This window comes from Eleutherodactylus coqui, chromosome 4 (genome assembly GCF_035609145.1).
Source record: "Eleutherodactylus coqui strain aEleCoq1 chromosome 4, aEleCoq1.hap1, whole genome shotgun sequence".
Classification (NCBI taxonomy): domain Eukaryota; kingdom Metazoa; phylum Chordata; class Amphibia; order Anura; family Eleutherodactylidae; genus Eleutherodactylus; species Eleutherodactylus coqui.
This window is the reverse complement of record NC_089840.1, coordinates 298,289,765-298,312,264: the sequence shown is the minus strand read 5'-3', so window position 1 is coordinate 298,312,264 and position 22,500 is coordinate 298,289,765. Positions and strand designations below refer to the sequence as shown.

Here is a 22,500-nt window from a genome sequence, read left to right as displayed (position 1 = left end):
TCACCACCTAAAGGGCGCCCCGTCACCACCTAAAGGGCGCCCCGTCACCACCTAAAGGGCGCCCCGTCACCACCTAAAGGGCGCCCCGTCACCACCTAAAGGGCGCCCCGTCACCACCTAAAGGGCGCCCCGTCACCACCTAAAGGGCGCCCCGTCACCTCCTAAAATTTACTTTTTAAAAATAGAAAAACATGAAAAAAACTATCTACATTTCGTGTCGCTGTAATGGCACGGAGCGGCACAAAGTACACGGGTCGTGCCTAACGCACTGCGGATGCTGTAAAAACTAAGTAACAAAAATGGCGCACGTGCAGGTTCTTTGCCGTTTATCTCCACTTATTATTTTCCGAACATTAAACAGGTCAATGGAAAAATTAAAAACTCATTGCCCTTGGACGGAAAAACACGTGATAACTCTCTGGTCCTGTAGGGGTTAAAGAATAACGGCACAAATACAGAACTGGTCACAGCGAGACATCAGAGGTTTTGATCAGTGCGGTGTAGATGTTGGGACCCCCACCGATGGCTGTGAGGAAGGGGTAGAAGCACTCAGCAGGGCGCCGGGCGCCTCCGACTGTCACTCCTCGTCAGCTGAAGACCGGCTAACAGACTTCTAGCAGCTTGTCTTCAGCTGCCAGGAACAACAACGGAGGGTTTCTTTTCTCACCTCTGTTTTCCTTTGGGAAGACGTAGAACAGGTCCGGACTGATCACCTTCAGAACGCGGGCGGAGATCGCTTCATTGAGAGGCAAATCCACAGATCTCCAGGTCTGCGCAGCGCGGACCCCTGACAAACAGAAGAGGAGTTAGTGCAGCGAACACCAAGACAAGGACTGCAGAGCGCCTTAATGCACATCTAGGTCCTGAGCGGAAGAGCTATATTACCTGCGGGGGGTCATTAATATCCAACAGTGTTCAGCCCCGTTTCCACCTTCCAAGATGGCCGCTGCAATCTTCTAACTACATAATGCCCACTGCGCATAAATAGTCTGAGGAACTTCATGCTGCTCTCTCATTGGCCAGCACTGATCACATGAGCAATGCTGGCCAATCAGAGTAGGTGCAGTGCATCGGTAGTCTAACACAGTTTCTGAACTCCAGTTCTCAGGGACCCCAACAGGTCATGTCTTCAGGATCTCCTATAGTAAGACCACCCGTGGCAACGTCTGAGGCACCGATGATAATGACATCACCTGTGTAACACTGAGGAAATCCTGAAAACATGACCTGTGGGGGGCGCTGAGGACTGGAGTTGGGGGACACTGGGCTAACACACATCAAAGCACAGCATGCGCTCCACAGCCACCTTCATTCATTCAGGGGCCTATCGGGACCTGCATTCTGCCATCGGTGGGGGTCCCAGATATTGGTCCCCCACGGATCAGATAGTGACCCCCGATCCTGTGGAAGGGGATATCTACAATGTGGCACATATGACGCACTATGTAACATGCAATAAGTGGTATAATACGCCAATACACGTATCTCTGATGGTGAGCGGATCCTACAGATGAAGTCTGGTCTCATCCACCTACATCACCCATCGGCGTCCGATCATCCTGCACCGGATCCAGAAGCTCCTCAGTAAACGAGGATTAGGATCATCATCTGATCTGTTCATGAAGCGTGGGTGATGGGCGCTGCGGGCGAAGCTTCAGATCTGCTAAGATGGGCTGCGTCTTGTCCTAACGTCTCCAGTCTGGCCGATCCTCTCTGGGCTCACTTGGATCTCGCAGGCGACGACTCCTAATCAGCGATCACACGCTTTGTGTTTGTGCAGCGCCCGAGGAGCGGCCACGGCCTAGGAGACAGCGGGGTACACTTTGGCCTTGTCACAGTGGCTCTTCTGTCTCCCACCTGGAGGGTAACCGGTGACATGTCCATGGGCCGGTTAATAAAGGGGAACCCAAGGGATGGATTACCTTTAGTCCTGTTTCTGTCTCATGACGCCACCGTTTCTTCCACCGCGGGGGATTCCTGGATAGTGGAGTAAATCCTCTCCAATGTGGCTTCCGCGGGGGGATTCCTGGGTGACAGGAGTAAATCCCCACGCACACGGGTACTGGTTAAGACACGGCCTCCAGAAACGGGCGAGCGAACGGTCGTTTTACTTAACAGAAACTATTTCAGCGGCTCCTGACAAGTGATGTGACCGGGAAGACTCCTTCACCAGGCCGTCCTCTCGGCCCCCTCCATTCTGTGTCTGCGGGGTGAGGGTGCCCACGGACAGCTGCCTTGTACTCCTCTTGCTGACAGAACTGTCAACTCTCTGGCAGACGCCTTGCAAACACATATCTGACAAGGTCACGTGACAGACAAAAAGATACAAAACCAGACAGTCATCCACCTACCAGACACTTAACCCCTTCAGTGCTGCAGCTATGCAATGCACACCAATCTTCTAACATGAAAGACGCTGACAGCACAATACTGAGCGGACACACCATTCAGGAGGGGCCCCGTTGTACTGGGCCACTACATTTGCAAAAGCCCCTTTTCCTACCTGGTAATTTCTCATAGGAGACGTTTCCGGTTTCATCAATATGTGGTGGAGTGTCTTAAACATTTGCCGACAAATCTCAGAAGCCGTGTTTGTTTCTGAAAACAATCTCCCACCGGCTATATACGCTTGTCTAGCGACGACCTCTTCCCGGCGTTCCTATACCTGCAGCACAGCTTAAGGTATCCCAGCGGGAAAGCAAAAAGAACTTTATGGCAGCTGCACGCTTCAACCAGGATCCAGACCAGTAGATCCTCAAAGACCTCGTATCCACAATAGAAGTGAAGAGCAGCAACGTACGGTGCGAGACATTGCAGGACGGATCCTCACATCCCCGCTTCACATGAAGAATCATTATTGTAGGACGCGGCCACAGCGTCTCCTGCAACGTGTCGACTCCTCCATACAAGCATGCTTGAAAAAGACTGTATGGAAGAGTCGACACGTTGCAGGAGACGCTTAGGCCGTGTCCTACAATAAAGATTCTTCATGTGAAGCGGGGAGGGGAGGATCCATCAAGAAATATCTTGCACCTTAAGTTGCTGCTCTTCCCTTTTCTAGCGACAACCTCTTTTCCACCACGTTCATACGGAGCGCATCGACCTGTGATGAGGATTCGTTCAATCGAGAGCGACTTTGGGTCACTTAATGGATCAACGTTCTCCATGCTTTCCTATCCTTGACGGGTTCTTCCATGTTTGTATGCACCTTGATTGCATCCAGCCAGCGTGCTCTTCGGTGTCCTCTACTTCGTGGCCACTAACTGTGCCGAGCATCAATGTGGTTTCCAGGGGATTGGCTGGCATGAAGCGTCCAGAGTGTGAGAACCGCTGCCAGCTGATATTGTTGGCTTGCTACGCTCTAGGACCATCAGGTTGGTGACTATTGCAGACTATGGTGGACGCAGCATCTTCTCCAGCACCAGTTCAGAAGCATCAATCTTCCTTCTATCTGCCTTCCCGAGTGCCCAACTTCCACATGCGTAAATGGAGATCGGGCACATGATTACCGTTACACCTCATTTACATGAGCCTGAAGACATAGTAAAGTACCTTGTACAATTGTTTCAGCTGTGATTTGAACGCATGTTACAATAAATATCCTTATTAGTTAACACGTTATTGCATGTCTAATAGTGTGACATTATATATGGGCCACCCTGCATATTATCGGAATACCCCTTTAACAGATCTCTGCACTATAAGATGAGGAGTCCTTTCCACAAGACTGTGCAAGTTATTTACAGAGCCCCAAACTGCACCCATGATCCTAAAATCTCTTAGGCACTTCATAGGTGCCACTAAATCATTGCACTGGCAATTGCAGCTCCCATGGCCCGTCTGAGTAACTGGCATCAGTATTTGCTTACCTGGCAGTTCCTGGCCGGCTGCAGAAGGCTTCTTCACAGATTTACTAGTAAGGTTTTGCCTCTCCCCATATGAAGATCCATTTGATGAGGAAGAACGATCTGGATGCGCTCCTTTTTCTGCAGAAGGTGATTCGCAGCGAGCCGTCGGCGTTGAGTTACTCAACTGGAATTCTCTTAAAGTCGATGGAGTGGAGTTATGGGGACTCGGTTTACAAGGATCCACCAGAGAAGCCGGCTGGAAAGCTGGAGGGGAGCTGCAGGAGGGCTCTTTGCTCTCAACAGGTGTCCCAGACAGACTCCCATGAGGATCACTAATGGAGTTAGCACAGCGTGACTCCTTAATAGCAGTTGGGATGGAATTAGCTTGGCACATTTCCTTCGGAGATGATGGGGATAAGTTGCTTGGATGAAGATCCCTACTGAGTGATGCTGGAGCTCTGGAGGAGCCGGACTCCATAGGAGAGGATCTATAGAAAGGATTCCCCCTTAGAGAGTTTGGGTTTGTGGAGCACGATTCTCTCTGAAACGATGAGGTGGATTGAGGGCTGTTGGGTTCTACAGGACTCAATGCCGATGAATTACCAGAGTGCAGTGATCTGAGTGCAGAGGACAAGGGGTCCCTGGCAGGAGAGGGGATGTATTTAGGGTAGCGCATGTCATTCAGAGCAAATGGGACTAATTTACGGGACTGAAATTTTCGACCCCCTGGTTGTTCCTCTTTAGAAGTCTTCAGTACGGCTGAGCGGGCCCCTCTCAGAAGTGATGGAATGGATTTCACAGGACACAGCGGTCTAGGAGAACCGTTACAGCCTCTACGACTTAACTCCTTGTATGTTGGTGCCACTTTGTCCAAATTGTTCGAGATGTGAAGCATCTTACCGGCCACTGAGGGATCTCTCGGAGGCCTGAGAGGCTTGTGATCAGTTACATCTGTCTTCTCCTTTAACAACTTCTCATCTCGAACCGCACATTTTGCAGCAATCAGTACGTCGGCAATAACTGCCCCGCTTTCAGCGGTCGCCAGTTCAACGGAATAGTTCCCCTTCGTGCGGACAATGGCTTTGGCTAGAAGCTTTATCCCAACAACAGACTTCTGGAACGTCTTGGTGGAGTCTTCGCTCCAGTTTTCTCCAGTTGGCTTTATGCCTGCAAGTAGAGAAACTTTACAGATGTACAGAAATATAAGATCGCATCCTGGCGGTATACACTAATGGGTCTGGGATGAGTAGAAGGAGCCTTACTAAAATAAGATTTTTGGCTTACGGTAAAATCACTTTCTCATGGCTGTCATTGGGGGACACCGGACATGCGTAAAAGCTGCTGTCACTAGGAGATGTGACACTAGTAAATACAGAAGTCAGCTCTTCCTACACAGGCTGTACGCAGCCTACTGGCACTGGGCTGATCAGTTCGTACACCAACAGTAGAAGAAGCACAAGATAACAGAAAACAGATCTCAGAACTCCAAGGAACTGAACCAATCGGATAACATGCCTCAACAGCAAAGAGCATGGTAACATCAGAAAAGAATAGAGGGGTGCTGTGTCCACCAATGAAGACTGTGAGAAAGGGATTTTATGGTAAGTCAAAAATACCCTTTTCTTGTGCATTTCATTGGTGGACACAGGACCATGGAATGTCAAAAGCAATCCCAGTGGGTGGGAAACAGAACACAAGGCCTTCAGGCTGAATGCTGAGCCACTGCTGCCTGCAACGTGGATCGACCGACATCCGACCAAGCGAAGGTGTGCAACCTGTAGAATTTGGCAAAGGTGTGAACAGAGAACCAAATAGCAGCCCTGCACAACTGGATGACTGAGGCCTGATGCTGCTCCTCCCAGGAAGCACCCACCAAATTGGTAGAGTGTGCCGAAATTATGAATGAATGTCTCGACCCTTCCCTTGGTAAGCTTCAAGAATGGCTAAGTGAATCCACCAGGATATGGTCGTCTTTGTAGCCAGCAACCTCTTACATTGACTGTCCGATAAGACAGAGTCAGAACGCTTGAGGGAAGACGTGAGCACGAAATACAGACAGATTACTCTGCCGATTTCCAGCTTGTGAAGCAACACCTCCCTGGGATGTGAAAGAGATGGGTAAAAGGAAGGCAACACAATGTCTTAATTAAGATGGAAGGCAGAGACCACTTTCGGAAGAAATAAAGTCACTGGAACATCTGTCCTGATGAAGGACCAGGAAAGGACAATGGCAAAAACGGGTCGCCGGCTCAGAAACTCTGCAATTCGAGGTTATCGCAACAAAGGCGGCCACCTTCCAAGAAAGGAGTCCCAGAATGATGTTTTCGAGAGGCTCAGAAAGAGAGGATTGGAAAGTATCCAAAACCAAATTGAGGTTCCAGTGAGGAGTAGGAAGTCTATACAGAGAAACCAGATCCACAACACCCTGGAGAAAAGTTTTAATATGCAGCCTAGAGGATGCTGAAAAAGAATGGATAGGGCAGAGACTTGGCCCTTCAGAAAACTAAGGACTAAACCTGCATACAGGCCAGACTAGAGGAAAGAGGTTCTGAGGAAGGGAAAAAAGCCCTGCACCTCCGAAAATAGGTTTTCCATGAACAGTGGTAAATCTGAGAGGATGATGGTTTCCTTCCTTTGATCATGGTCTGACTGACCTGGTTGGAAAGCCCACTGACTCTCAGAATGGAGGCTTCAACAATCATGCTGTTAAGGCCTTATTCACACGGGCTACAAAATCTCGCTACTTTGTAGCGCTACAAAAACGCATGTATGTGTAGCCCATGGTTTCCAATGGGTTCATTCACATGAGAGATGTTTTGTAGCCTGAAAGAACCCATTGGAAACTATGAGCTACAGATACATGCGTTTTTGTAGCGCTACAAAGTAGCGAGTTTTTGTAGCCCGTGTGAATAAAGCCTAAATGAAGTGATCGTGAATTCAGGTGAAGGAGAGACCTCTACGATAGCAGATCATGCCAATGTGGGAGACGAAGAGGGGCATCTGCGACAAGATTGACCATATATGCATGCACATGTGGGCCAGTCTAGGGCCACAATAACGACTAACTCCTTCCACCTTGATCTTCTTAAGGACCAGAGATGGGAGCGGGATCGAGGGCATGAGATAAGGGAAAGCGAACTGCGTCCATGAAATCAGAAGTGCATTTATCTCGGATCACAAGCTCTGGAGACAAACCGCGGAAGCTTGTGATTCAGACAAAAGGCCGTGAGGTTCACGATTGGGGTGCCCCGGCATTGGTAAATCAGCAAGAGGACATCAGAATGAATAGACCACTCTCTGGGGTCGATGTGCTCGTGACTGAAATAGTTGGAGAACCAGTTGTCTACCCCAGGAATGTGTATCTCCAAGATTACCAGCAAGTGCTGCTCCATACAGGACAAGATCTGAGTGGTCTCCATTATGGCCCCTATGTGGGATCCAGCCTGGTGCTCGATGCATGCCACGGTTGTGGCATTGTCCATATGAATCTTTACTGGATGCCCCACGAGTTCTGCTTGCCAATGGCGAAGGGAAGAGAAATACCTCTGTGCTCCAGAATATTGATAGGTAGGCTTGAGTCCTGAGACGTCCAGTGACTCTGAACCATGTGGTGAAGTAACACTCCCACCATCCCCGATGACTGGCATCTGTAGTCAGGACAAGCCAGCAAGCTGGAAGGAAAGATCAACCCTGGAGGAGGGGGGAGGAAGTAGAGCTGCCACAAGGGAGATTGTCTTACCTGAATGGTGAGAAGAGTACGTAGCTCCAGAGATGAGAGACCAGTCCCAACTAGAGAGAAGATCTTCTGTCAGGATCTGGTGTGGAACTGCACAAAGAGTTGCGGCCAATATCTTGCCCAGAATCCTCATGCAAAAACGGTGTGGAGGAAAAAGGTGCCATTCTTAGGGAATGAATCCTGACTGGAGAGCGAGTCTCTTGTCTGCCTGAAGAAGGAACTGCACAGCAGAGGTGTCAAAACAGCATCCCCAAGAAGAGGATGCTTCATAAAGGGGTAAAGCAGGATTTGGACTTTTTGACGATCCAGCCAAACAGAGTAAGCGTCTCCATGGTTATACTTAGAATCTCCAAATTTTCATTCCACGAAGGGCTTTGATGAGGATGTCATCCAGATAAAAAAGTTAACCACAACTCCCCTGGCCCACAGGACTGCTATGACAGCCCCATGACCTTAGTGAAAACATGAGTAGCTATGGCCAACAGAAATGGAAGCGCCACAAATCTGAAGTGAGCGAACTTCACCACAAGGCGGAAGGAGCGCTGAAGGAATGGGAATGTGCAGATAAGCATCCCTAATATCCACTGAGGACCGAAACCCATTGAGTTCCATGGAGCCTATCACAGAGAGCAGGGACTCGAAAACAGAAATAGCAAACACAGACATGGTCATTTAGAGGTTTTAGGTCCAGGATGGGGCAAGACCAAGCGGTCCTCCTTGGTGACGACAAACAGGTTGGAATAAAACCCTGTTCCCCTGAGTGGGAACCAGAATAATGATGCCGAGGTCCAATGAAAAGCCTGCTCGAAAGCTGAAGTAAGAGAGGAAGAAAGAGTCACAGGAGATAGAAAAAAAAACCCTATCTTGTAGCCAGTGGAGATTACCTCTTTGACCCAAGCATCCTCAATTACAGCTAGCCAGATATCTTGGAAGAGGAGTAAGCCTCCCACCTGAGTGAAGGACTCGGATGGAGGCACCCCTTCAAGAGGAAGTGGACTCGCAAGTCGCCGCTTGGAGGTCTGGCTGTCTTGATCAGGAGGCTTTCTAGGAGGGATGTGGCTTGAACGAGTCTTCTCTTTACTTAGGAGGTGGAGGCCCTTTCTGAGCAAGAAGAGGAATATTGCTGAAAGGACTGAAAATTAGATCTCTTGGGTCTGGACTGGGGAGGAAGAGAACTCTTACAGCCGGTGGCCTCTGAAATAATTTCATTAAACCTGGAGCCGAATAAGCAAGTCACAAAAAAAAAGACGACTTGGATAAGATCTCTCAGATCTGTGTTGGTGTTCCATGCTTTGAGCCACAGGATTCTATGGATGACTAGGTTACTGGAAGCCTGAGAAGAGCACCTGGTGGACTCAAAAGATGCCGAGCAAAGATAGTTCCCAGCATGCACAATCTGATCAACAAGATCTGCCAAGTTCTCGGCTGGAGCCCCAGGCAAGTATGCCACTCTTGAGCTGTTTGGACAAGGTAGACACTACCTTGGAGACCCATGTGGCAGCAAAGGCTAGGCAGAGGGAAGATCACCACCCTGAGGAGCTGCCACGTCCATGTCCTTGAGCTGTAAAGTGTCTTGGACAGTAGAGATTATACTGTCCCACATATATCCTTGTTTTTTGAAGAGCAATGAAATCAAATTGGAGTTTAAATCGGATTGGGAAACTTCACCCCAGGACAGATGCTCGTCTGCATGCAGAATGATCCAAGGAAAGCCCACGGAAGGAGGTCTGATCCATAAGAGATGCCAATGAGGAACAGGAGGACGTTCTAGTACGTTTTGGAGGTATACCTGTGCAGAGTTGTCTTCTGAAACTCTGAGGAGGACCTGAGGTAGCCAGGAGAGAAGAGAGGCATTCCATAATGGTAACCATGGATTGGGGGACCCTCGTAAGCTCTGCTACTGAGTGAAATAGGGAGGGGGCCCATTTCGTAGGAGGGACACCACTGCCCTGAGCAGGCTGTGTGCTCGGAGCAGGGCGTGCACAGGAATAACAAGTGGGTTAAGAGCGACCCAAAGGAAACGTGCATTTGCACAAGGAACAACCGAAATAAATCACAGAGGATGAATGCCCATCTGACAGGAGCTCTAGTAAAAAGCAGAGAAGAGGAAGAGGGAGAGAATGTGTATGCCAACTACCCAGGTAGTGTCTATCCTGACCATGTGACAAGCTATGCTGAAGAAGTCCCCAGAAGATCCTCCACAAGGTGAAAGCAGGAAGGGAAGAGGGTCTGTGGCAGAAAAAAAAGCCTCCAGGGGGCTTTGATCGGTTGGGGTGAAAGAGGAGGGTCAATGGCTAAGAAACCCTCTGGAGGCTCTCATTGGCTGGGAGAGAAAGAGAATGGTCTCTGGGTAAGAAAGAACCTTTAGCTCTTCGTGGCCGTGGAGGAGCTCCAGGCGGGAAAAAGAATGCCCTGTGGAAGCAGGCCACAGCCTAAATCAGAACAACAGTCCCGCCAGCCAGAAGTAGGTCCAAAAGGGTGCCAACTAAAATTACCTATCCAACCCAAGCTGAAAGCAAGCGAGAAGAGACAGAGTGACTTGCTTAACCCGTTTCCTAGTCCTGCAGGTGGGAAGACAAAATCCCTCCCTCCCATCCCTCTCTGTAGTACGAGCTAAAGGGGGGAGAAACAACATAAAAATGGAACATCAGCTATCCAAGCTAAGGAACTAAAGTAGAACGATCTAGAGATCCAGATCCATGTCTGTCCCCTACTGACACTAAGCTAAAACCGATTAGCTCATTGCAGTAGACTGGGCATAGGAGAAGCTGACTTTTTTTGGCGTCACGCCTCCTAGTGGCAGCAGCTTATGGGGCTCCCTGGCTCCTGCGCATGTGTCCGGCATTTTTGCCGGTGGGCGCATGTATAGAAGCCATGGAAGGTCCGCGAAGGATGATCACATCTTGGGTTCAAATGCGGCGGGCCTCTAGTAAGACGTTTCATCTCCGATCACATAGGTGAGGGGAGATTAAAACTTCAACTTTTTTTAAAAAATTTTTACGTGATCGCCATAATCTATTGGATAATGGTGATCATGTGACTGGCGACCGCATGCCGCAGCACCCTGTGGCATCTACAGGCTCTCGGCTACCTTTAGTAGCCAGGAGATTTTACATTTCCCGAGCCCTCCCAAGCTTCTGTGCTTGCGTCCGCCATTTTGCTAACGGGCGCATGTGCTGAAGCTGGGGAGAGGTCCGCGGGTAAAGATCCCATCAGGGGACAAATCCGGGGGCTTTAGTAAGTGATTTCACCCCCCCCCACGGATTGGATTTTTGAAACCAAGTTTTTTTTTAAATGGTTTTTACGCGATTGTCGTTATCCAAGTGACCAGGAATCACATACCGCGGCCCCCGTGAGATCTGAAGGCTCTCAGCTACGTATGGTAGGCAGGAGCAGGGAGATTCTAAATTACCCCGGCAATCTGCGACGTTCGCGCATGTGCTGAAGCCGGGGTAAGGTGCGCAGATAAATCCAGGGGCCTTAGGTACGTAATTTCATCTTCATGGGCAGTCAGAATGGGGGCTACGGCAGATCGGGTGAGGGGATTATGGCTTTATATAGCGCTGAGCAGATCTGAAGGTTATTTATTCTCCCCATAGACCCCTTTAAGGTTCCTTCGGGGAGTCTACTACAAGGGTGTTTCAAACACCGACAGCAAGCACAGACTTTGAAAGGCAAAGCACAAGTTTGCCCCTGATTCCATTTGCAGTAGAGCGGGTGCAATGCCTCCACAGCACCACCGAGGCAGCTTCCATATAAGTCACTGCCCAACCAACTTCTAGGGAAGCGAGCCGTCTTCCAATAGGTGGCGCTGCAGAGGCATTGCACATCTCATATTTGCATACCACATTTTCCAGAAACGCATTGCATGGTCCATAAGTCTCCCTGCACCTACTTGTGGCTCTCAGTACCCCTCCTGATCCAATCTGTTCTCACCCCCAATTTGACGTGGTGTCTGAGGGTGGTAGAGCTGCCCCCGTACGATGCCTGGAGAGAATCCTGCAGAGGGCCTGTTCCCCTAAAGACCCGTGCATAAGGCTTCCCGGGTGCCATACCTCAACCAGTGTACCCCGCTGCATGTACCATCCGCTCTGCACCCTCAATGTCAGATCAAGTAGGTGGACTTTAGGGACACTTAACCCCTTAGTGACGCGGCCTATTTTGCTCCTAAGGATGCAACTAATTTTTTGGGGATTTTCATCTCTACTTTTATAAAGCCGTAACTTTCTCTTCTCGCCGCCGCGGCCGCGTGAGGACTTGCTTTTTGTGTAGCGCTCTGTAGGCTTTGTAACATCTTCTGAGTACATCTAGGGGGTGGTATAACTTCTATTACATTTTTGGAGGGCCGGCAGGGAACTCATCGGTCCTGTCCTTGTATTCTGGTCACTCAGTATAACTGATGGGATATTTTATTTCTGTTGGTGCGATGATGACAAAACCATCATTACCTCCCGGATATATTTTTTAGGTTTTTCCACTTAAACCCTTTTTTGGAAATTGTTTTCTTTTTGCATCGCTGCATTCAAAGTCCCATAACCTTTAGTTTTCCACGGATGGCGTCTTTTGACGACGAGCTGTTTTTAACATTTTGGGGTATATATGGATTTTTTTTTTTTTAAATCCCTTTTATTGTGTTTTTTTGGGAGGTAAAATGAACAAATAAAGCATTTGGACTCCAACTTTTTAAATGATTGTAAAGCATTTGCTGTGGAGGATACATTGCATGTATGATCAGGTGGTCATATAGACACAATACCAAAGATGTGGGTGTTTGTTTTTTTTAAACAAAGGGAAAATGCGCAATGTTTTCACCATGTATGTATTTTTTACCACTTTTTATGTCCCTGTAGGAGATTTGAACCTGCGATGCTATAATCGCTCTATAATACACCGCAGTACTTCTGTACTGCAATGCAAAAATCGGTATACATAGCGATCATGGTAGACCGACACGCCGCTGATGACATCACAGAGTGAGCGCCCTCCCTCCACACTGATTGCAGCATGCGTTCTCAGCAGTCCCCACTGCTGCAGCGGGAGGTCAGCCACTTCTGAGCCCGTGCTTTTCATAGGACATAAGCTTACATCCACTTGTGGTAACCCCTTCCCAGCTACGTCTTGTGGTGGGAATCAGTTAAAGGGGTTCTACCACTAAAGACATTTATCCCTCATCCATACTACAGGGGATAAACATCTAATTTCTGGGGCTCCAACTGCTAGGACCCCCAGCGATCCCAAGAACAATGCGCCCCAAATGCCCCATGTAAATGGAGCGGCAGTCAGCATGCATGAGCCTTCACTTCTATGGGGGATTGCGGAGCCCGCTCATCTCCTGTTGTCCCACTAAAGGGACCAGAACGGGTTCACACGTGTAGTTCTGGGGATTGTGGAAGATCACAACGGGGCTCCTTAGTGGGAAAACCGCTTACAGAACTAAGTACAAGCCGATTCTGGAAAGTTGTGAGCAGAGCTCCCCGACTCCAACTTACCTCCTTAAAGACATGACTACTCGCCCAAGTCGAATGGTCATGTATGTCAGAGCCGGGGGACACTGCTGTCGGATGACCCCCTTGTTTGGCCGACAGCTGCTGAGGTTGTATGGGGCGGCTGTAGACTACCTCTGCCCTCCTGCTGTACAATAAGGTAGCTTCCCATGGGGCGATTATCGCCCGAATAATCACTGGAAACCGTTCATTCTGGTGGAAGTTGCCCATGTACAAGCAGCAACCGATGGGAGGCTCAGCGACAAACTGCTGACTTGTTGGAGTTGCCTTATCTTTAGCAAGCGCCTATCAGCCGTGTGAACAGGAGCGGCTCCGTCTGAGCGACTGCCTGTTCACAGTGCATAGAGTCGGCCATGGTGATCTCCGGCGCACTTCCTCTCCGCTGCGGTGTGAAGGCAGAGGAGCGACAGGCGCCGGCAGGCAGTCGTACCGTGTAAAAGGTACCTAAATGTCTACGACTCCAGAGACGGCAGAACTCACCAGACAAACTGCAGCGGATGGCCTGGAAGGGAAGCTCCAGGAACCTGGAGGGGATTCTGCACAGTCTGTCCAGCGCAACGTCTTCTGCGTTTCCATAATCCAAAAACAAGATCCTTGCAGCGCCGGCAGGAAGGAAGTCCTTCACCTGCGCTCGGTACCAACTGCCGTCACCTAGAAGAGAGACCAGCAGGTAAGAGGCATCCCTGAGATGCTTGTCTCTGAAGCGGAGTGCGGCTTGTTTCATGTAGGGGAAGACACTTTATTACTTCTCTTTATATCTATTGGAAAACAAAAAAATATTACAGATGTGGATGCAACATTGTAGAAATACACTGAACGGCCCCTTTATTACCCCCTCTAGTAGCGTTGGACTCCTTTGGTCTTCAGATCCGTAGCAGTTCGCTGCGGTGTAGATTCCACTTGGTGATGAAAGTGTTCTGCAGTAATATTGGCCCCTGCGGACAGGAAGCTCTTTGTAGTTGCTGCAGATCAGATGGAGGGTCTGACATGTCCATCTGCTGTATCTTTATCATGTCCTCCCTTTTTTTCCAGACTTGACCTCTCAAAAACTGACCTTCTCGTCTTTCTGCCCTCAACCAGCTGACCTCCCCAACATCTCTGTATCAGTATCTGGCACCACCATAACCCCCAGACCGCACGCCCGCTGCCTTGGGGGTCACACTGGACCCAACCTCTCCTTTACCCCTCATATCCAATCTCTGGCCCGACCATGCAACCCGCACCTCAGGAATATTGCTAAAATCTGTCCGTTCCTCACCACGGACATGCTAAAGACTCTCGTGGTCACCTTAATCCACTCCCGACTTGACTACTGCAACTCGCTACTCATCGGCCTCCCCCGCACCAGACTCGCTCCTCTCCAATCCATACTAAATGCAGCAGTCAGGCTCATCTTCCTGTCCAGCCACTTCTCAGACGCCTCTGCACTATGCCAGTTGCTGCTCATCCACTACAGAACTCAATTTACACTCCTCACCCATAAAGCCCTCCATGGCCCCCCGTCCGTACACCACCAAGCCCGCACACTCCAATCCACTACCACAGTCAGACTAAACACCCCTCTAATACAAACCTCACTCGCTCGCCTCCAGGACTTCTCTAGAGCAGCACCCATCCTCTGGAACGCTCTACTCCAAGGCATCCAGCGCGCGGAGCTTCAGAGCTGCCTTAAAAACCAACCTCTTCAAAGACGCATACCGAACCGCCTGACGTAGTCCCCCACCTCCACAATATGCCCCTGCCCCGCTCTATGGCTCCCCACACTTTCTATTTTGCCTATTGTGTAAAGCTCCCCTCTTTCCCGGTTGTTTCCAAAGTACTGAATATGACATGTAATTATCGCTCTGCTTGTGTTCCCCTTGCCTCATTTCCAGCCCCGGCACCTCCCGTATCACCCCACCCTGTTTGCTGCCAAATAATTGTATATCACATGTAAGGGCTGTATTGCTTGTGTTCCCCGTGCTTGAAAGCGCTGCGGAATAAGTTGGTGCTATACAGATAAAGATATTATGTTCTGACCGGCTGACAGGAAGGGGTCAGCGATTCATGGTGCTTGCGCCAAATTCTGACCTCCCATCAGCAACAGAGATCTGGCTCCATCTGACCAGGAGATGTTTTCCCGCTGCTCAGTGATAGAAGTTTTGCGCTCTTTTGCCCGCTGGAGTCTTTCTGTTTCTCTTAGACACAATGGCGCTGGAACTGGTCGCCCGCTGTTATACCATCCGTGCGGAGGAACGGCGAGTTGTGCGTTCGGACACGTTAGTTGGAGCTCCAGCGTTGTATTCAGCTGACTGTGCAGCCTGTTGGTCAGAACGATTCCTGACATCCTCCTCCGACCCCTTTCACTGATGAGTTGTTTCCGTCCGCAGGATCCCCTTTCGCTGGATGTCTTCCTCGATCGCGCCATTCTCTGTATACTCTCTACATTGTTACATGAGAAACCCCCCCGCGGTTGGCAGTGAGACCCCGGCTAGTCCAGCACCGATGACCGGCCTCGCTGGAAGTCGCTCCGATCGCTGGATGTGGATTCACACTGAAACTGATCCACGGAAAATTTGTGATTTTATGCCGCACTCCGGGGTCACGTGGGGAATTACCGTACAGGGGAGAGCGGATCGTGAATTGCGGGGTCTAATAAACTGGGAGTAGTTCTACAAGCAGGATGCACAATAATTAATACAAAATGTCGGTAAAAATATTTACGATACAGGAACAAACAGAATGCATAATTAAATGATGTTCTGTAATTAGTTTTGCTCCATTCATTTCTGAAAATATTAGATGTTTAACAAACTGCTAATAAACCGTCCAATAATTAACTGCTAAAATAAAGAAGTGTTAGCGGTAAAAACAACAACAACAACACCACGGCCAGCAGTCGGATCCCGCTATCAGCCCGCTACTAATCGTTGTCTTAGCCTGCGGGGCAGCTGTACACTGGTGGTATTCAGACTGCGCCCGCACGGCTCTACTCCTGCACGCCCCTCGGAGTAGCCGATTGATGTGGCGGCGCCCGCAGGCTGCCCATCACTCGGAGCTCATCAGTAATCCGATATAACCGCCTCTTTCTTGCGGATTTGCATTTATTTACATGTTTTATCGTTCCTCTCTTTTCCTATTATGTCCCACCTAGTCCTTACTTGTACGGCTACACTTCGCGCTCTCTAGACATTTGTAAAGGGGCTGCGTCCCCCGAAATGTGTAATACTGGATGTTTATAATCCCTTAATAAAGAATGGGGCTTACACCTTGTTGGAGTGATTGTGTGTGAGGGCTGCGCCTTCCAGGCCCACAGTTTTGACCTTTCCTCGTAGCCCATCCGTTACGCTCCGTAGTACACGGTTGGCGTTCGTGGACCGGCAGCACCTCAGTCCTAGAAGGTCAATGGATCCTATAAGTGAAGGCGCTCCACCCCCATCTTTTCTTGTCTTCTATTCATTTCAATGAGCAGGTGCGTCGCTCGAGGACTCGGCCGTCCCGCTGAATGAAGCGCCAGTGTGCTTGTGTGACCAGCGCTACATTCCCTCTCCGCCTCACTGCAGGGGTTGCAGTAACTCCACAGTGAGGATGACGAGGGATACAGAACTCCGGCTCTCGACATCAGCAGGGGGTTCAGCTGTGAGACCCCCACGATCATCCAGATATTCGCTATCCTGTGGATATTGGATAACTTGATATTCTGCTACAAGCCCTGACAAATAGATATTTTATATGGTTTCTTCTAAGAGTTTATAACATTTGTCTTCTCTTTCAGCCCCTCAGTGACACTTGAACATGCAATCTTCTGATCACTTCTACAAGACGTCTCTATTGCAGCGTATTCTTCCTAGGCTGTCAGGAAGGATGTAATGAAAGTAATGGAAGGGCAGTCCAGAGGCCCTCTGTCCAAACACTGAGATGCTGTGGTTAGCATTGCCCACAGCATCTAAGGCGTTAATCGGACGGGTGTCAGCTGTGTTTGGCGGTCAGCACTGATTGCACATGAGGCGGTCTCTGCTCTATACAACCTGCACACACACTTCCCTTACCTGCATAATGCGCTCCGCAGATCTCTTCCCTGGCAGGGTAATAGCCCGCTGACTTATGCTGCGTACAGTACTGTCCCAGGGAAACATTCAGCTGATTGAGAAGTTGCAAATCTGGAGAAAAAAAAAAACCCCGGAAAACATCAAATTATTCCTCAGTTCCAAGAAGGGAAACAAGACGGACAACCTGCTAATGTAGGAAGCCTCCACCTGTCTGCTTGTGGACGTGGCAGAAGAACTCTCCGGGGTCTTGCAGCATGCACACTAGCACTTCCGTCTGCTGCCCAAGAGGGAGCTCCGTCCACCTCAACTGCATGATGTAGTCCTCCCGCTGACCAGCCTCCTCCTCCGTCTCGTCTGCTGGACTCCCTGGGTCCGGTGTGGTGGGCACTGCCAGGCCGGCCTCCATGAGATGTTGTGATATGGAGACGTTGGGTGTGACAGACTCGTCGATTAGCTCGACAGTTAGGACTCGGTCACAATCAGCCATCACAGCGGCAGTCAGTATCTTGTTTGTGACCAGGTCCTTAAATTTATCGGTTGCTTCTGAGGTCCATTCGCCCGAAGGAGGCTTCACACCTGCGGAGAGACCACCATCAGGTCACGGCGGGGGCTTCGCTTTAAGAGCCGCAATCTAGTAATTAAACAAATCCACAGAATGGCAGGCATGTCACAAGCGAGTCGCCCGGGATTTACAGTGCTACCTATGGTAGAAGAGTCACTTGTGACCACTAATCCAACAAGTTGGGTTTCTTGCGACAGTCATGTCACAATCATGAGAGGCCGCATGTCACGACATGACCACACGGACAATCATTAGATACAAGGTTGCAACGAGCAATTGTACTCTTCAAGTCGCACGCCAGTATCCGAGCCGCCGGGCTACATGGCAGATCTACCTGTGCGACATCAAGTCAGAAAATCAGGTGACCAAAAACAGAAAAGTCACAAGAAAAATAATCTCTGACTTTTCAGCAACTCGCAGTCATGGATGGAACAGACGTTGAAGCAGATTTTCCGATGTGAGAAAAACTGCACCAATTCAGCCCCGTGTGAACGCACTCTGAGGCCAATCGCACACCACAGGCAGGATCTGCTCGGGGCCCCTGACGCCGGCATGCAGAAAGCCTGAAAAAAATAACGCAGCCGGTTTGTGGAAGATGCCAAACATGGGAGCTGAAGTCACCCAGAAGACCCTGCTCTCGTCAACAAGGTCTTTCAGCGCCATGCAGTTCCGCCATTCGTATGACAAAACAGAATAATGGAAGCGAAAATGATCCTAATGCCCACAGACGGATCCAGGCGGTGGAGATCTGCGGCGTTATCCCACAGCTATTGGGTTCTTTTGCCTTTCAATGTTCACGCTGTGGAATTCTACCGCGGAATTCCAGATCGTGAAAGAAATAGCGGCTTGTTCTAATTGCCGCGGAAAAACGTGCGGCCGGCTTCCATTGTAGTCAATTACGCCTCACCGCTGACCTCTGGCATGTCATGTGCGGCACTGAAAATGTGCGCCAGACGGGAGTCGCGCGGCAGATCCTTACAGGTGAGTATGGAGTCTTTGGTAGAGATGAGCGAGCATACTCGCTAAGGGCAATTGTTCGATGGAGCATTGCCCTTAGCGAGTACCTGCCCGCTCAGGAGCAAAGATTCGGCTGCCGGCGGGGAGGAACGGAGGGGAGATCTCTCTCTCCCCCTCGCCCCCCCCCCCCCCCCCCCCCGCTCCCCACTGCTCATGGCCGCAACTCACCTGCCACCGGCAGCCCAACCTTTTCTTCCGAGCAGGGAGATGCTCACTCATCTCTAGTCTTTGGATTGTTCTGTGACTGTTGTGTTAGGCCACCTGCAGACAGGCGGAAATTCCGCGGCGGGAATCCCCGCGAAATTTCCGCCCTTGAAAGCTTGCATAGGATTGCGCTAGCAAACGCAATCCTATGCAGACGGACGCGGTTTGGCCACGTCACTCGCCGTCTCCGGTCTGTGCATGCGCCGGCTGCCGGCACATGAAAGATCCGGAGCTGCGGGGCGCGGGTGAGTACGCGCTGCTCTCTACAGGCGCTCTGGTCCGATCCCGCGGTGAGAATTCTAGCAGGGATCCGACCCGGCCGTCTGCAGGCGGCCTTACTGTCAGTCCGAAGTGGCAACGTCACCCCAGTGACATTCATTAGATACAATGTTGCAATTCAAACCAAGCGCCGTGCAGCACTAGTCTTCATTATTTAGTGCTGCCAGGCTTCAGCCGGCGCCTCTTACCTGCCAGGCGACATTGGGCAGCTTGAAAGGGAATGGATAAGAGATCAGGCTCAATACGACGGACTCTGGAGACGTGTAAAGTCTCAGTATTCCCAAAGTCCAAGTATCCAACCAGCACCGACTCATCGGACACGCGTCTTACCATGCTGGCTCGGTACCAGCTATCATCCTCTGCAAAAATCAAGACAGTCGATGATTATTTGCCCCAGTGATACAATACAATGTGAGGAAACCAGAGGAGCGCGAGCGGCTGAACCCGACTTACCATCAGTGTTACGTACCTGTGAACTGAGCAGCGCAGATCTCCCCGGACGCTGGTAAAAACCCCGGGGACGCAGGGGAAGCGCCATAACGTTCTTGCATCATTACCATGACTGTGGAAAGTTGTGCTGGGAGAAAAGTTCAGGAAATAAGAAGGATCAGGTAAAACTAAACTCCTTGGAAGTCGCTCCGATCACTGGGTCTTCCATCTAATGTGGAGTCACACTGAAAGTGATCCACGGAAAACTTGTCACATGACTTTATGCCGCACTCCGGGGTCACGGGGAGCATACCCATGCAGTGAGAGGGCCGGTCAATGTATATGTGCATGCTATAGGACTTCACACACAGACTTACCTGCATTTTGCACTTGTTGGCAGAAGAACATCTCGGGGTTGTGGATGACGGTGATGAGCGTCTTAAAGCTGTCTCCCACACGCAGAGAGGAGGATAAGACTTCTGGTTTTGGGGCAGCGTGGTCCTGGCAGATATCCCTCGGCTGCAGGTCGGGCATTTCTGTAGGTTTTATTGACCTGGAAACTTTGGAAACAGATTGGCTATAAGTATGATGATGTAGCTGGCCAGACAGGCAGCACCCGGGGCAAGTGCCTACTATTGTGGGGGCATCTGTAACAGGCATTTAAAGGGGCTGCACCACCTTAAGTATCCACAGCAGAGGTGACAGAAGTCTGATCACTGCTGAGCCTCCCTGCTCACCCTGATAACGGGGGGTCCCGAGTTCCCCCATCCTTCTGTCAGCTCACTGCACCCCTACAGACAGGAGGAGAATGAACGGAGCGTCAGTTGAGTATGCACGGTGCCCATCCATTCATTTACAATGGGACTGCCAGGGCCAGCCGAGTGCTTGAAGTCGGCCATTTCCATCAGCCCTGTGAAATGAATGGAGTAGCACCAACTATGTGTGACTGCAGCTTCATTCAATCTCTACATCGCTGTAGGTGGGTGCAGCGACGAGAAGATGGGACAGAGGACTCCGTTCTTGGCATCAGTGGAGGGTCGCAGGATAGGTGAAAAACTCGATTGCGGTAAACTCCTCTAAGAGCGCATCTACAGCTAGCGCATACGGTTATGGAGGCATCCATGGCTGGCGCATACGGTTATGGGGGCATCCATGGTTGGCGCATACGGTTATGGAGGCATCCATGGCTGGCGCACAGTTCTGGTGGCATTGGGGACTGACACTGTGATGGGGCTTTTGGGGTGGGTGCATGCTGTTGTACGGGCATTTAAAAGGGTATCTGAGGTAGCACACGTTTATGGGGGCATCAGCAGCTAGCACATACGGTTATGGTGGCATCTTGGTCTGACACATGCAATGTGGCATCTGTAACAAGCATTTCGGAGAGCATCTTAGGCTGGCACACACATATATGGGTTCACGTGGGGCTGATGCACACTATTATTAGGGCATCTGTAGCAATACTTGAAAGGGCATCGGAGGCTGGCACACTCTGAAAATAAACTTGCACCATGTCCTGCCTAGCAATCCGTCATGACCCACACTACACTGCCACAAGGGATCAGCTTGTGAAGCTCCTGACCGCCCCTGGGCTGAGGCATGGAGAAGCGGGAGAGCGTCGTCACATGGCTACGAGCGCAGAACCTGCAGCTCTCCTGCGTACTCAAACTCTCCACATACGTAAAACCAGAAGCACCTATTAGGGCCAACTATGGAAAGGCTTTATGTTGGATTTTGAGTTTCAGGCTGATGAGGTGGTGAGAACATGATTCCCATTTACATTGTTATGTTGTAGAGGCTTCGCCTACTTGTGGTTGGGAACAAGAATACAACTGACGATGTTACGTGACTATATTATCTGCACGCCATGAGAAGCCCGACATCTGGAGAGATCTGCAACCAGTGACATGGTGGAGAGGAACCACGGAGAGTCGACAAGCGGGTCCACAAGATCCGTGTGCCACGTGCAGCGAGGCCGATCTGGGGCAACGAGAATCATCAGGATCCCTTCCCTCTTGATCTTCTTGAAAAGTCATGGTATTAGTGGGAAGGGGAAAAAAGACATACAGAAACTTGAAGTCCGTCCCTGGAATTACTGCTCAAGCTTGGCAGACCTGGGCACAAAGATCGGCAGCATGCGATTGATTCTGGACACCAGCAAGTCGCCATCCAGTTGACCCCACCTGTAGCAAAGTGCTCAAAGAACTTCGGGATGTAGTTCCCATTCTTCTAGCTCGACCGTCTCTCTGCTGAGGAAGTCGGCTTTGCAGTTGTCCAGCCCTGGTATGTGGACTGCTTCAGCCATGATCTTCATGCTGTGGGTCCTGCCTGGATGATTTATGTACATGACAGTCGTCGCGTTGTCAGTTTGGACCCAAACTTGCAGAGATGCAACCTGGGGTGCGAAGTGATGATAAGGAGAATGGAGAGTTCTTATCGGTAGTGTGAAGTCCCGTCGGGTCAAAGTGCCTTGCGCTGGGAGATTTTGCAGCGTAGTCCTCCAGCTGAAGTAGAGGATGGCATTGGTGGTGAGGACCTGCCATTGGAAGGTCAGAAAGGAGCATCTGAGGAGGATCTGTGGCAAACCCAGCCACCAAAGAAGGGAGCTCTGTATGTGCAGAGGTATTTGGATCTTTCAAATCGAGAGAGTCAACGGATTTGTCCCACTTCAAGAGAATGGTCCGCAGGGCATGAAACTGGCCGAAAGGAAACACTTCAAAGGAGGAGGAGACCATCAATCCCAGTACTGTCATGCACAGATGAAAGGTCACAGGATTCTGAGTTTGCAGGTAGCGCACCTACTAGTGGAGAAGTAGTAGTTTTGGTGGTGGCAGTAGGACACGGGCCTGAGCCATGTCGAAGGAGAGACCCAGAAAGTGACATGTTGCGATGA

The 22,500-nt window shown here is 50.3% G+C and overlaps 1 protein-coding gene across 1 annotated transcript in view; it reads right to left on the bottom strand.

Moving 5' to 3' along the window:
- Positions 1 to 22,500, bottom strand: part of TDRD1 (tudor domain containing 1) — a 68,817-nt gene that overhangs the window by 15,087 nt on the left and 31,230 nt on the right. Inside the window, exons 6-13 of the mRNA XM_066601481.1 lie at positions 19,985 to 20,167; positions 19,648 to 19,755; positions 19,367 to 19,537; positions 17,324 to 17,692; positions 17,117 to 17,227; positions 13,569 to 13,739; positions 3,870 to 5,015; positions 668 to 787 (exon numbers count right to left, since the gene is read on the bottom strand). Of these exons, the coding sequence (XP_066457578.1) occupies positions 668 to 787; positions 3,870 to 5,015; positions 13,569 to 13,739; positions 17,117 to 17,227; positions 17,324 to 17,692; positions 19,367 to 19,537; positions 19,648 to 19,755; positions 19,985 to 20,167 (2,379 nt within the window). The remainder of the gene's footprint in view (positions 1 to 667; positions 788 to 3,869; positions 5,016 to 13,568; positions 13,740 to 17,116; positions 17,228 to 17,323; positions 17,693 to 19,366; positions 19,538 to 19,647; positions 19,756 to 19,984; positions 20,168 to 22,500) is intronic.